Source organism: Aspergillus saccharolyticus, assembly GCF_003184585.1.
Source record: "Aspergillus saccharolyticus JOP 1030-1 unplaced genomic scaffold BP01scaffold_21, whole genome shotgun sequence".
NCBI lineage: Eukaryota > Fungi > Ascomycota > Eurotiomycetes > Eurotiales > Aspergillaceae > Aspergillus > Aspergillus saccharolyticus.
In genome coordinates this window covers 89,708-103,176 of record NW_020290631.1, presented here as the reverse complement: position 1 = coordinate 103,176, position 13,469 = coordinate 89,708, and the positions used below count along the sequence as shown (strand labels likewise).

Here is a 13,469-nt window from a genome sequence, read left to right as displayed (position 1 = left end):
GCCGAGAATGCGTCTCTTTTCCGTCCTGCGCTCTGCTCCAGCAGCGGCCTGCCGCCGCCGCTTCGCGACCGAGGCGCGGTTAACCTCGGACCATGTCCGCATCGTCGAAGTCGGCCCTCGCGACGGCCTCCAGAACGAGAAGAAGTCCATCCCGTTGGAGACGAAACTGCAGTTGATTGGGAAACTGGCCAAGACGGGCGTGACGACCATCGAGGCGGGATCGTTTGTCCCTGCTAAATGGGTGCCTCAGGTATGTAGCTGTATTTTCTTAGTCCTTATACATGGTAGTATGCCGAGTAGTGCAATGCAGAGGGGAAGAAAGACTCAGTCGCTCTGCTCACCAGGGAGAGACATCCAACTCCAGCATCCCCCCCCCCCAGACCTGAAAGATAATCATGGTTCAAATCTGATGACAGTGATGACCCAGATGGCCAGCACAGCCGAAATCTGCGAACACCTCCTACAGACCCCCCCCGCATCCCCGCACGTCATCGCCTACAACTACCTGGTCCCCAACGTCCGGGGTCTGGAGAACCTAATCAAAGTGCTCGACACGACCGGCGTCCCCGCCGACACGCCCACCAAGACCTCCACTACGACCGAAATCTCCTTGTTTGCGGCCGCAACCGAGGCCTTCTCCAAGGCCAACACCAACTGCACGATCGACGAGTCGCTGGAGCGCATCCGGCCGGTCGTGGCGCTGGCCAAGACGCGCAACATTCGGGTGCGCGGGTACGTCTCGGTGGCGCTGGGATGCCCGTACGAAGGGCCCGATGTCTCCCCTGTCAAGGTGGCGGACATCACGCGCTCGCTGCTGGAGATGGGGGCCGACGAGGTCTCTGTCGCGGACACGACGGGCATGGGGACGGCCCCCCGCACGATGGAGCTGCTGCAGGCGCTGCGCGCGGCGGGCATCGCCAGCTCGGATTTGGCGCTGCATTTCCATGACACCTACGGGCAGGCGCTGGTGAATACGATTGTGGGGCTGGAGCATGGGATCCGGATCTTTGATAGTAGTGTGGGTGGACTCGGGGGTTGCCCGTACTCGAAGGGGGCGACGGGGAATGTCTCGACGGAGGATCTGGTGCATACGGTGCATAGTCTGGGGATGCATACCGGGGTGGATCTGGAAGAGATGGCGAGGATTGGGGCGTGGATTAGTGGGGAGTTGGGGCGGTTCAATGAGAGTCGGGCTGGGAAGGCGATTTTGGCGAGGAGTGAGGAGAAGGAGAAGGAGGAGGGGAAATAGCGGTTTTTTGCTTGGAATCTAGCCTCAGCCTCGAGAGAAAACAGTCTGAAGAGAGGGGGGGGGGGGATTTTATTGTAAGTCAGACCGCTAGGAATTCATATATTATCAACAAGAGTTAGTAAAAGGAAACAGACCCAACGCCAAGGCCAAACGTCTTTTCAATTCAATTCCAATATCATACAACCCACTCAATATATGAGGATAATCACTACTGTACAAGCATTCCTCCCATCATATCCGTTTCCCCCCCACATTCACAGAACAGATTTCCCCAACTAGAAATCCGTAACCCTCCCTCCGTAACTCCAATCGCCCCCCGCCCCCCACCGCAGCGGCTCATTCTTCGGCCCCCCGATCTCCCCCGTCTTGGGATTCTTCTCCCCCTCGAACTCCGGCTTCAGCCCGGCCTTGATATCCGGGTGGAGTTCCTCGCCTTTGCCCGTCGCTTTGATTTCTGCGGTGGTAGTGCTGTCCGGCGACTGGTTCACGCGCGGGGTGCTGAATGCGCCGGTGGATTTGCGCTGGAGGTCTTCGAAAATCTCTTGTTGTTCTTTGGGGAGGCGGGGGGGCGAGGGGCCGCGGCTGAAAGGAAAGGAGGGGGAATCGTTGATGTTGTTGAGGAGGGCGGAGGTGCTGGTGAGGTTACGTCTCGAGGCGAGTTTTGGGGTTGTGGTCGTGAGTTTGGAGAGGAGGCGGCGAGTGGTCATGGTGGACATTGTGGTTTTGATTGTCTGCTGGATTTGAGGGCGATTGTTGTGCTTTGGAGGATAGTAGAAGAAGTACTCGGAGGCTTGAGACAATGGAATTGAGTAAATAGTGGCTGTCCTCACAGTTGTGTACGTACTGTGTAGAGGTGAAGATTGCGGAGTGGCGGAAGGCGGAGGCGGAGAGAAATTCAAGGAGATGGAACTCCCGATAAGGCCAGGCCTGATTGTCCCGATAGCCGGGGCTCGGAGACTCGGCTTATGCCCCGTGATGCGGTGGCGGTAGCGCCGGGCTGTGGCTGGTTGGTTGGTTGGCTGGGTTGTAGGACCAGGTAAGTGGGTGTATATGGTGTACTGCAGTGCTTGTGCTAGTATAGCTGGGTCGTGTGCCTGCCTGAGTATACTATTCTAGTTGATAAGTTTGTCACTCGGTACTGTCTATACTGGATGGTCAGCGATGGCTTCAACTTATATCCTCAGGACTACCTTACTATAAAGACACTCTATCTGGTCACGTGGACACTAGACCCCGTGCGGAGGAGCAGCACAGCAAGGATCACCGACTGCCCTGAATCGTCAACGTCATGTCCAGTCGATGACATGCCCGTTGCGCCAGAATAGGATTATTTTACTATAACTCATCAATGTCCCTTTCGTATCTCTGAGGCACAGACTGCTGCTTTTGCTGCTGTCTGCTTCACCTCGACTCAACTCTCTCTGTAGCCCCCCCCCCCTTCTCGATCATGGTTATGTCTTCCCCCTCTAGAGAAGGCGGACCATCAATGTTGCCTCTTCCCGGCGCGCCATCTTCGTCATGGGCCCAATTTCGAGCACGTCTGGCGGCTCTCTTCCACGGGGCTGATCCACGAGTCTGTGTGGCATTTTGGCTCTTTGGTAACTAGCTTCTTTGACCCCCCGCCCCCTGCCCCGGGAGAACCGGCCGTACTGATCGCCTCGCGCCAGGGCTGATCAACAATGTCCTCTATGTGATTATTCTATCGGCTGCCCTGGATCTCGTGGGGCCGGACCTACCCAAAGGCGTGGTGCTGCTCGCCGATGTGATCCCCTCGTTCACTACCAAGCTGGTGGCTCCGTACTTCATCCAGGTCGTGCCGTATCCCGTGCGTGTGCTCGTCTTCGTCACCTTATCAACCACCGGCATGCTGCTCGTTGCTCTGAGTCCGGCCTATACTGCGGGCGGTTCCATATCCACTAAGATCGCCGGCATCATCCTGTCCAGTATTTCAAGCGGAGGGGGCGAGCTCTCCTTCATCGCTCTCACTCATCACTATGGGCCGTTTAGTCTGGCTTCCTGGGGCAGCGGCACGGGGGCCGCCGGTCTGGTGGGGGCTGGCGCATACGCTCTGGCCACCACCTCGTTTGGCTTCAGCGTCAAGGCGACCCTCCTTGCATCGGCCTGCTTGCCGGCGGTGATGGTCCTCAGCTTCTTCACGGTTCTCCCGCAGTCATCGGTGCGCTCCTTCTCGGCCGGGCGAACTGGCCGGTCTCGAGAAGCGGATGGAGATGAAGACCTTGATGAACGGGAGCAGTTGCTGGAGACATCGAGCGATGAGGCCTTGGTTCAGACCACCAAGGAACCGAAAGGTCGCGGGCTGGGATGGCAGGCGTTCAAAGAGAATCTCCAGCGCACCCAGGGCCTTTTCCTCCCATTGTGAGTCCCCCCTCTCCCTTCGGTTGATTCCACACGCGAGTGCATGCATAACTCAGACCGCATCCTATAGTATGCTGCCCCTCTTGCTGGTCTACGTGGCCGAATATACGATCAATCAAGGAATCGCGCCGACTTTGCTGTTCCCGGTGCAGGAGTCCCCGTTCGACCACTATCGCGCCTTCTACCCGGCCTACAACGCGATCTACCAAGTGGGGGTCTTCATCTCGCGCTCGTCGACCCCCTTCATCCGCGTGCACAGCCTCTACATCCCGTCGTGCCTGCAGTTTGTCAATCTGATCCTCTTGACGCTCCAGTCGCTCTTCAACTTCATCCCCAGTGTGTGGCTGGTGTTTGCGATTGTCTTCTGGGAGGGGCTTCTGGGCGGGCTCGTCTATGTCAGCACATTTGCAGAGATCGCCGACCGGGTGCCGGTGGAGGATCGGGAGTTCTCGCTGGGGGCGACGACGGCGAGTGATTCGGGGGGTGTCTGCATTGCGGGGTTCCTCAGCATGGTATTTGAGGTCTGGCTCTGTGATTGGCAGGTGGCGCGGGGACGAGACTATTGTCGGAGGTTATAGACTATAGGTACCACTTAATCATGATACGGAGTATACGAGAGTAATCGAGTAGATTCAATCTTACTGAGAGATGAGGGCGGCGCAGCTGATCTCTTGCTGCTGCGAGGGTCACGGGACTGAGGGGTTTGACATGTGACAGACACCAGGGGCTGCTGACACCAACTCATTATTCATCTTTTGACTGCATCTTTTCTCTACTTTACCACACTTTCGGCAGCACTTTTCTGCACTACTACTACTTAGTACTTTCTTTCTTCCCCGGCATAAAGTGCAGATCCAGTGCGATAATGAATCAGCTCGACGTCACTGGACCAGCCAGCAGGCAAGGGTCCCTTGGTGGGGATTTCACATGCTCGGCTGCTGGGACACCCCCCCCCCCCCCCTACCAAAGAATCCAAGGCATTCCCCCATACTTATTGTTCACCCGCCTTTCAGTCTTTCACTTGCGTCGACTTCAATGATTCCCCTTCAGTTGTCCTTCTCTCCTTTCATTCATTTGGTCGTATGCTATGTTCAGGGTCTGGTCTGAACCTGCTCGCATCCCCTGCTCGCATTCCCTGCTTTCGACTGCATGAATCTATGCATCACTACTAGAACCGTGTCTCGCTTATTAGCCTCATCCTCCGGGGTAAAGTAAATATGATAGGTGAGTAGTAGTCTTGGGTCAACAACTTCCTGGGAGTACTGCCTCACAGCCACTAGATCACCTCTTGGGAAGACCCTCCACCAAGTTCCGAAAGATCCAAGTCCTGGCCGTCTTCGCCTTCTGGTCGCTATATCTTTCCAGGTATGACGCATCCCATACACCGGATTGCTTCCGGGTTCTCTAAACCGAGGTAGAGGAAACAAGCATGGCCCTCCCGGGGTTCGCAAAGTCTCCGCCCGCCTCACGGAAAAGCTCAGCGTCTGGCAGACCACCGTCATTGTCTTCCTGTGGCTCTATGTCAGCCGCAACTTTGCGAAGATTGTCGGCCTGGAATGTCCGGAGCCCCTGGCCAACCTCTACTCCCGCTCCTTCTTCCGCGCCACATGGATCGCCACCGCTTTGGATGCTGGGTTCTGGACCGCGATGAAGGTCAAACCGAAATGGCTGCGGGATATAGCCTCGCTGGTCTTCACCGTCTACTATCTCATCGCCGCGGAGCGCGCCGACGAGAAGGTCCGTCGCGTCCGGGCGACCCTCACGCTGGACCACATGCGTGTCTCGTGGAACAAGGCCACCACGCCGTATCTCTGGGCCTTAGCGCGCCTGACGCGTCCCCGACTCACCCAATACGCTCCGCGGGCCATTCGCATTCCGCGACCGTCGTCGTCAATCTATGACCAACCCACGAATGCGTGGCTGTACTTTGATGGGCCTTTGAGTGCCTTGCGGGACCAGACCGGCATTGTGCTCGACATCCCCGGCGGCGGGTTTGTCTCGATGAGCCCTAGGCATGCCGAGGATAGACTCTTGAGTTGGGCTGCTCGCGCCAAAGTCCCCATCCTGAGTCTGGATTATAAGAAGGCGCCGGAGTTTCCCTACCCTTATGCCTTAAATGAATGCTACGACGTGTACCAGACGATTGTGTCTACGCGGGGTCGCTGTATTGGACTCAATGGACGAACACCTCCGCGCATCGTCGTGACCGGTGATAGCGCAGGCGCCAACCTGGCTGTCGGCATGACGCTGATGATTCTGCAGTCGGGCAGGGCGGATGCATCACACTGGCAAGGACAGCACGTGCTTCCACCCCCGGACGGGGTAGTTCTGGCCTATCCCGCGTTGAACATGAAGATAGAAAGCTGGATGACGGAGGAGCAGATGGCGCTGATCCAGGAGAAAAGCACGCGACGCACCAACCAGCACATTTTGCAGCGCAAGAGCCTGGATTACCAGCGTCTCACCCCTTTCACCTCCCCCGGCGCATCCTTTGCCGATCTGCAGCAAGACTCGTGCTCCGAGCTGGACCTCGAAGCGAACGATATCGGCGAAAAGACGGCGCGCAAGCTCGACCAGCACCGACGTCCGACCACGCGCCCGACCCATGAATCTGAGGCTGCTGCCATCGCGGAGCACCAGCCGAAGCAAATTCGCACGCGCCTGGCGACCTCGTCGATCATTTCGTACGTGCAGGATCGCATCCTCACCCCGGAGATGATGCGAGCCATGATTATCTTGTACATTGGCCCGCATAACCGCCCCGATTTCAACACCGACTACCTCCTCTCGCCGACCCTCGCGCCGGAGGCCTTGCTGGCGCGCTTCCCCAAGACCTATATCATCACCGGCGAGCGCGATCCCCTGGTGGATGACACGGTGATTTTCGCGGGCCGTCTCCGTCAGGCGAAACTGCACCAGTTCCGCGAACGACAGGAGCTGGGGCTGGAGAACTCCCGTCGTGGGTTCAACGACAAGGACCACGTCGAGGTGTCATTGATCCCGGGTATCTCGCACGGCTTCATGTTGATGGCCGGCTTCTTCCCCGAGAGCTGGAAGCACATCAACCGGTGCGCCAGCTGGATCAGTGAGCTGTTGGCCTTGGCCGAAACCAAGACTTCTTCCTCGGGTGTGCAGTTGCGGAAGAACCCCAACCAGTCCACCAGCCAGAGAAAACCGCCGCCTCTCCACAGCCTGCAGCACCTCCTCCTCCTCCACCCCCCGCACAACCACCGTCACCGGACGCGCAACCACCAACGGCGTCTCACGGGTGATTCTTCCGCCGACGAAGACAAACCCCTGGAGATGAGCATCAGCAAGCTCACGCCGCTTACCCCAGTAGGCAGCGAATTCATATCGGGTGGTAAGGTAGTGAAGGAGCCGCACACCCCGTCAGAACTACACCCCGAGAACGGAAGCACTACTCCGAGTCGCGTCCGCAGCGTCTCCCGCGGCCGCTCAGTGAGATCCTCCTTCGCCGCAAGCCGGAAGCAAAAGCAGCACCGCGTGCCTGCCAAACTGACTCTTCCCCCCGAGGATTGGGGGGACGATGAAGAGGGGTATGTCTCGGACTACTTTGAGCACGCTGTGGCGATTCTCCCTCTGCCGGAGAGAAACCGCAGTATGAATAGCCTGGCGAGTGAGGAGGATCTGCTGGATCGGCGAATGAGTGGGTTGGCGGGGGGGTTGATGGGAATTGGCGAGGGGGCGCAAACGCCGTGATGCTGCTGGTCGGTTCGTACGTAAAGTCTCTCGATGTAAATTGGTAGGAAGGTATTTGCATATACTTGACACATCGAATAGATTGTCCTACTAGCATACAGCATGCATAATCCATCTCATTTACACTGTACACTTATACACAGTCCCATAAGTCTTCCCCCAACACCCACCCTATACCTAGTACCTACTGTACCGGACCAAACTAAGCAGTATACCCACCTCGCTGCTGCAAACTCCCAATCCGACCTAACAGGAACTCCAACTGCCGATACGCCGCGCCAGGCACATACTGCGGGATTTCTAGAAACCAGACACCCGGTTGTTAGCTTCTGCCTCGCTTTAACCAACCCAAGAAAAAAAAAAGCTAATGAAAAGAGTTGAAAGAACATACCATGGCCCGCCCCAAAGACGGAACTAAACGTCAACCCCCTCTCCGTATGGGCTGTGCCCAAGAATCCCGCCCCGGCATCCAAGTTAAACGGGTCCGGCTCATCCCCATCATACAGCTCACTCAAGCCATAATGATAGGGGACAAACAGGGGCTGCGCGAGCGGATCGGTCTGGAACCCCTGCGCACCATTCCAGGTCATATTCTGGATCGTGGCCAGGGTGCCATTCAAGATGAGCAGGAAATCGAGCCAACCCTGCCCGATCAGCGTGTTGTTCGTGCGCTCGATGACGGAGGGGAGGACGGTCCAGGAGCTGGGTTCGGAGCCGTCGCCCTGGGCGAAGATAGTGGTCTCGCTGCAGACACTGTAGTCGGTTGGGGGCACGTGCAGGGCGCGTTGGACGTCGGAGCGGTTGAAGTAGTTGTTGGGGCCGAAGCCGAGCGAGGGGAAGCCCATCACGTCCCACAGGTAGGGGCAGAAGTCGGTGAGGTGGTAGAAGTTGAAGCACGGGTTGGTGTTGTAGGCGGCTTCGACGATCTCGTCCCAGACGAGGCAGTCAGTCGTGATGTTGGGGAGCGGGGGGAAGGGGGATCGGGGTGGGTATTGGATGGCGGCGTCGAGGAAGGCGTTGTAGCCGCAGGTGTCGGCGAGGTGGTTGATGTGGGTCAGGAAGGTGGTGTTGAGGGCGAAGATGTTGGTGTAGTGGTTCAGGTGGCGCGCTGCCGGGGCTGTTCACAGGCGGATTAGTTTGGGGATTGGGGGCGGGGTCTGGGAAGGGTACCGTAGATCATGACGGAGTCGTCGTTGATGGAGGGGTCGTTGATCTGCACCCCCTTCACGTTGAAATACGTCGTGTCCTTCTCGTCGAGCATCGCCGACGCGATGTACGGAACGTACATCCCCGCGTAGCTCTCCCCCGTCAGATACACCTTCCGTCCGTGCAGGCCGAACACATCCACAAAGTGCTTGAACCAGCTCTTGAACTGCGCCGCCACGTCCTCTTCGTTGTTGACCGTCGACGGGCCGGGCGAGAAGCCCGTGCCCGCGGGCTGGTCGACGTACACCACGTTCGTCAAGTTGGTCCACGAGTACGGGTTGGGGACCGGCTTGTAGGTGCCGGATTGCCACAGGAATGGGCCGTTCTCCTGCAGCAGGCCGTCGAGAGAGCTGCAGCCGGGGCCGCCGTTGAGCCAAACCAGAATCTACAGGGTTTTTACGTTAGTCCCTTGTCGCACGAGCGGACCGAGCCACATACCTCGTCGGTAGCGTTGGTATTTTGCGAAGGGAAGAACCAGAAGAAGAGACTGCTGTTGCCCGCCGGGGAATTCGGCAGCAGACCCGCGTAGGATTCGCCTACGTCGAAGTCGACCTCCGGGATACCGGTGCCGTTGACCAAAAACCCTAGCTTGGTGAGTGAAAGATCCTGAACGCAAACGAACGTCACACTCACTGGCGGTCTTATTGGTCAGGTACGTGTAGTCGGCAGTACTACTGACGAGGCCCGCTGCAGCTCGTGGAGCCAATGCTTTGCGCGGGCGGGCATTCGCAGCGAGACGGTGAGGGTTCTGCAGGCTGAGGGCAGAGCCCACCAGCAGCAGCGACGCAATGGCTGTTGTCAAGCGCATCTCTGCTCCTGAGTGATTGACCTGACTTGACACCATCTCAATCGTACGGTCCTTGACGACCTACTTATAGGTCTGTGTGGAGTCTGTGAGGGGTCACAATTGAGCGACATTGTCCCCGCTAGTCCCACGTCATGGGCCGAGCATCATCACTTGCCGAGATGAAGACTGGGTTCGGTGTTGGCGTGGGAGACAAGCTCATAAGCACCGGGAAGGGGGGGCCCCCGTCGGAGCCCCGACTGAGGTGACCAGATTGTGGATCATCGGTCTGCACAGCGGCTCTTAGTGTGCTGTACAGAGGTACCAGCAAATCACAGTCGGGAAGTACTCGGACCCGCGAGTAAGCGTAAGGCGATAACAAATTCAGTTATTTACTGTGTAGATGAAGGATGATCAATGGGAGTATTTGTCTCAGGAGGAGAGACTCAAGCTAAACGAGATTCGGCGGGCGGGACGGATTTGCCATTGCTGCATTAATGAAGCCGCATCGAAACACATCTACTCCATCTCGTTTGCATGCATCTGCACAGGGTACTCGAACGATCCTATTTGCTGCAGGGGTTACCGAAACACCTGTACCAGCTGGATATCCTTGTCCTCCCGGCTGTCGTAAATGAGAATAAGGTCCTGTATCGTCTTCAATGCAGCTGATTCAACGAACATTGACGCGGTCAATTCTAGCCGTTTCACGGAGGACGGGTCGGGTGTAGCTTGTCGCTCGTTTGTCCTCTCGGAAACCTGTAGATGAGTGGCTGAGGGACATGAAGACTGTACGCCCTAAAGGTATGGCGGTCACAAAAGTAGGAAATGCTCAAGAATCACTCAGTACAACTAACGCTAGTCAAATGGGATACAAAGGTTGAATCAGCAAATCCGTATATTCTTGTCGACGACGGAACCGAGACCTTTACATGGTAGCACTCGTCAATCATCTTCCATTGCCCTTTCTCGCACCTCGAAACAGGTTGAGTATCTGACGTGGTTGGCCTTGTGAAAAGCAGACTCCCATAGGTGTCTGTCGCAGGGAGAATTCGGCTAGCTCAAATTAAATTGAACAAGAAGCGATGAGCTTTGTCGACGATCGTGCCCTCAGACGATTCTAGTATCCCTGTTGTGAGGTCACGAACACGAGTTTGGCCATATGTACTAGTAAAGGAGTGTCAGTGCTGGTAGCAAAAGTAGTCCCCGTGAGTGTTTCCTGATCGGACTGGATATCTATTGGGTCGGATTGCCGTACGTATGATCCCTTGACCATGTTTCTTTTCACTTACAAGCAGAGCACAACCGAAGCAGAGGACCCATCAGATCACTCTGTATGGTAGTATGCTTAGTTAGACAACACACGAGTCAGTTGTGGTTGTTTTGGCCGCCTGAATTGAAGATCTCTGCTCATGCAAATCTTCACATCCTATCGCATTTATCGCATTTATAGTAGCGGGACCCTTCAGCACAGACGACTGCCATGCGAGTAGCGAGGCTTGTGCCGCTGGAATTTATTTATCACGTGGAGGCGTAGATGTATACTGCACAATCTGAGTTGGCGCCACGATGCTACCCAATGCTCTTCGATGCTTCGTACAGTGTAAAAGCTCCATTTAAGCCATGGTAAAATGGGAATTCGGTGAGGAGAGCGGCGCTATTGACACGAAGGCGCACGGCAGCGCATGGGCTGACGGGCGCTGATTTGACGGTCACATGAGGACTTTTAGTATTGATTGGGTGGGATCATTCCGCGGATGGTCCGCACACCATTCCGATCGTCTTATTGATAATTTGATGGAGATATGAGGAAAGTGACGGAGTGGGTGTGCAATACTGTGTCGGTCAAGTGGAGTGTGGAGTGTGGAGTGAATGGTGAGTGAGTAGAATTGGAGAGGATGATGGAATTGGGATCCCGCACCAATGAACATTTTGCCTTCCCTTCCCTCCATCTCATCTCCTCCTCACTTCCCATTGTGGTTCCAATGCATACATCTCTTACCCTCGCAATTCCTCCGCCTTGTCCATCGAAAAATATTGGACTGTAAGTGCCAAGCCGCTGGGCAATTGATAAATTACTTCGCTGACCGACCAATGGATGCTGATCGCCTTGAAGATGTGAAATCATCGCAACCAATAATTGCGTGCTTTGGAGCCATTCTCTCTCCGCCAGTGTTTTCCCCTCGTCCTCCACCCCCTTTCAAGGAACCCTCCCAGTTTATTTAACCTCTCTGCATCAGCATAGGTCTTTCCCTTGTTCCTGCGTCGGGTCGCACAGGATCATGGCTCTCTCTTGGTCCGACGCTCAGCCCGTGTCACCCATTGTCCCTTCAATTTGAGCTATAACTTCGATTTTCGATATTGTGCCCCACCGCAACCTTCAAGTTGGTTTTTACATGAAAGCTCGGAGATTCAAACTACTTCACGCAAGTGAACTCACTGCTAGCATAATATTGATGTGCAATTGCCTGCTTAGCACGCCGTCTGGGAATCATGACTGTCTCTATCCATGCTCATGATGGCACGCAACCCCTCTTGGAGGTCGTTGAAGAATATGACTCTGACTCCTCGTTGCTGCTGGACGACCATCCACTCCGGTCTCATCCCACCGAATGCCGCCCAGGACTCTGGACAATGCTCCAGCAGTGTTATGTCTCTGTTCGGGACCAATGGGGCGATCGCATTTTCTCCTTCACCTGCCTTTTACTGATGTTCGGGTATGTTTTCGTCGATGCAATAATCCAGAAGAATCATACTGACCCCAAATCTAGAGTAATGGTCCAATTCCTCTCGCTACTACCCAATGGGATCTCCTATATCTTTTTTCGTGAGCACTATTCGGCTCAGGCGGGGTTCGTTCATTGGCCTGCAGAGTTCGATGGCCAATCCGCTGCTTGTATTGCCTACAATCCGCGCTCGCATCCGGACGCCATTCGATACGCAATTGCAGCCCGCTGTAAGGGAATTAAAGCAGACATCTGGCTCCAGGGCGAGGAGTTGTATGTCGGTACCTCCAATGCTACCTTGAGACCGCACCTCACCCTGCGCAAGACGTACCTCGATCCGCTCTTGCAGCATCTGGAGGCAAAAGAGTCTCTGGGAGGCTCTTCCCAGGCTGCCGCAACGGACCAGTTTGTTCTTTTCCTGGAGTTTAGATCTCCAGTTCGAGCTGGCTGGCCTTATCTTCTCACCGAACTTCAAAGCCTGAACGACAGAGGGTATCTGGCCCAGCGCAATGGCAGTCAAATCACCTCAAAAGCTGTCAGAATTGCTGTCGTGGGGGATGACCATGTCGAACATGTTTACGAAGAGTATCAGCAACATCCCCTCAGCCCCAGTATCTTTATGGATGGAGCGAACGTGTCGAAGGGACCAGACTCAGCGAGCAAACATCCAGACACCATGGCCCAACCGTACGAAGGCAGAGGAAGCCAGCCCCGGCCGTCCTGGAAAGAGTGGAAGAATACCACCACTGCGAAAGCGGTACAACACACGAGACTGCCTTTGTTGAGCACGACAATGCACTTTGGACACGAGGTTGGCACTCCGCACCGAGGACGATTCTCTCGACAGCAGCTCGATTTGGTCCGAGCTCATATAGATGCAGCTCATGCGCGCGGGCTCCAGGCGCGATTTGAAGGGATCCCATGCGGTTCGCAGGGGATGTCCCGCTTGATCTGGAGGATTTTGGTCAAGGCGGGCGCGGATTTCATCGATGTGGATTGGACGGGCTGTCCTCGCCAAAGATGGCGACACTTCTTGACGATCGGGTCGTCGTGAGGAGATATAAAGCCGATTTTCATCCGGACTGGTTGAAAGTATTGAATGTGTGCGTACATAATGGTCTGCTCGGGGCCGATTTCTACCTCGGCCGATGAATTGAATACTACTCGTACTTCAATGACTTACTGGTGCACGGACCGTTGACCATTAATTCCAACCAGACCGTGACACTGCCGGTACACGGAGGAAAAAAAGAAGGAAGGAAGGACGAGCCAATCTCCTGTCGCAAGCAGAATAATCTCATCCTGTAATTAGGCGTGACGCAAGGGGAGAGCTCGTCTCTCTTCTGACCCCTCCTCCTTCTTCTGTCTGCTGTGTAGCGAGAAATGTGGCAACCGGGGCCAGCATGTC

General features: G+C 55.8%; 3 protein-coding genes across 3 annotated transcripts; 2 read left to right on the top strand and 1 right to left on the bottom strand.

Annotated features, from left to right (window-relative positions):
* Positions 1-7: 7 nt before the first annotated feature.
* On the top strand, positions 8-7,345 carry BP01DRAFT_374796 (CLN3-domain-containing protein; the record flags this gene model as incomplete). Its single annotated transcript, XM_025576854.1, has 8 exons — positions 8-250; positions 428-1,217; positions 2,722-2,847; positions 2,917-3,625; positions 3,696-4,146; positions 4,899-4,990; positions 5,044-6,780; positions 6,817-7,345. 8 exons carry the CDS (start codon positions 8-10, stop codon positions 7,343-7,345), a joined length of 4,677 nt encoding a protein of 1,558 aa, XP_025430193.1.
* Positions 7,346-7,547: 202 nt separating this feature from the next.
* Positions 7,548-9,359, bottom strand: cpdS (putative serine carboxypeptidase (CpdS); the record flags this gene model as incomplete). The annotated part of the gene is made up of 5 exons (XM_025571932.1): positions 7,548-7,645; positions 7,737-8,462; positions 8,516-8,936; positions 8,990-9,135; positions 9,185-9,359. The coding sequence occupies 5 exons, from the start codon at positions 9,357-9,359 to the stop codon at positions 7,548-7,550; spliced, it is 1,566 nt and encodes a 521-aa protein (XP_025430192.1).
* Positions 9,360-11,828: 2,469 nt separating this feature from the next.
* On the top strand, positions 11,829-13,115 carry BP01DRAFT_299214 (uncharacterized protein; the record flags this gene model as incomplete). Its single annotated transcript, XM_025571947.1, has 2 exons — positions 11,829-12,052; positions 12,107-13,115. 2 exons carry the CDS (start codon positions 11,829-11,831, stop codon positions 13,113-13,115), a joined length of 1,233 nt encoding a protein of 410 aa, XP_025430191.1.
* Positions 13,116-13,469: the final 354 nt, after the last annotated feature.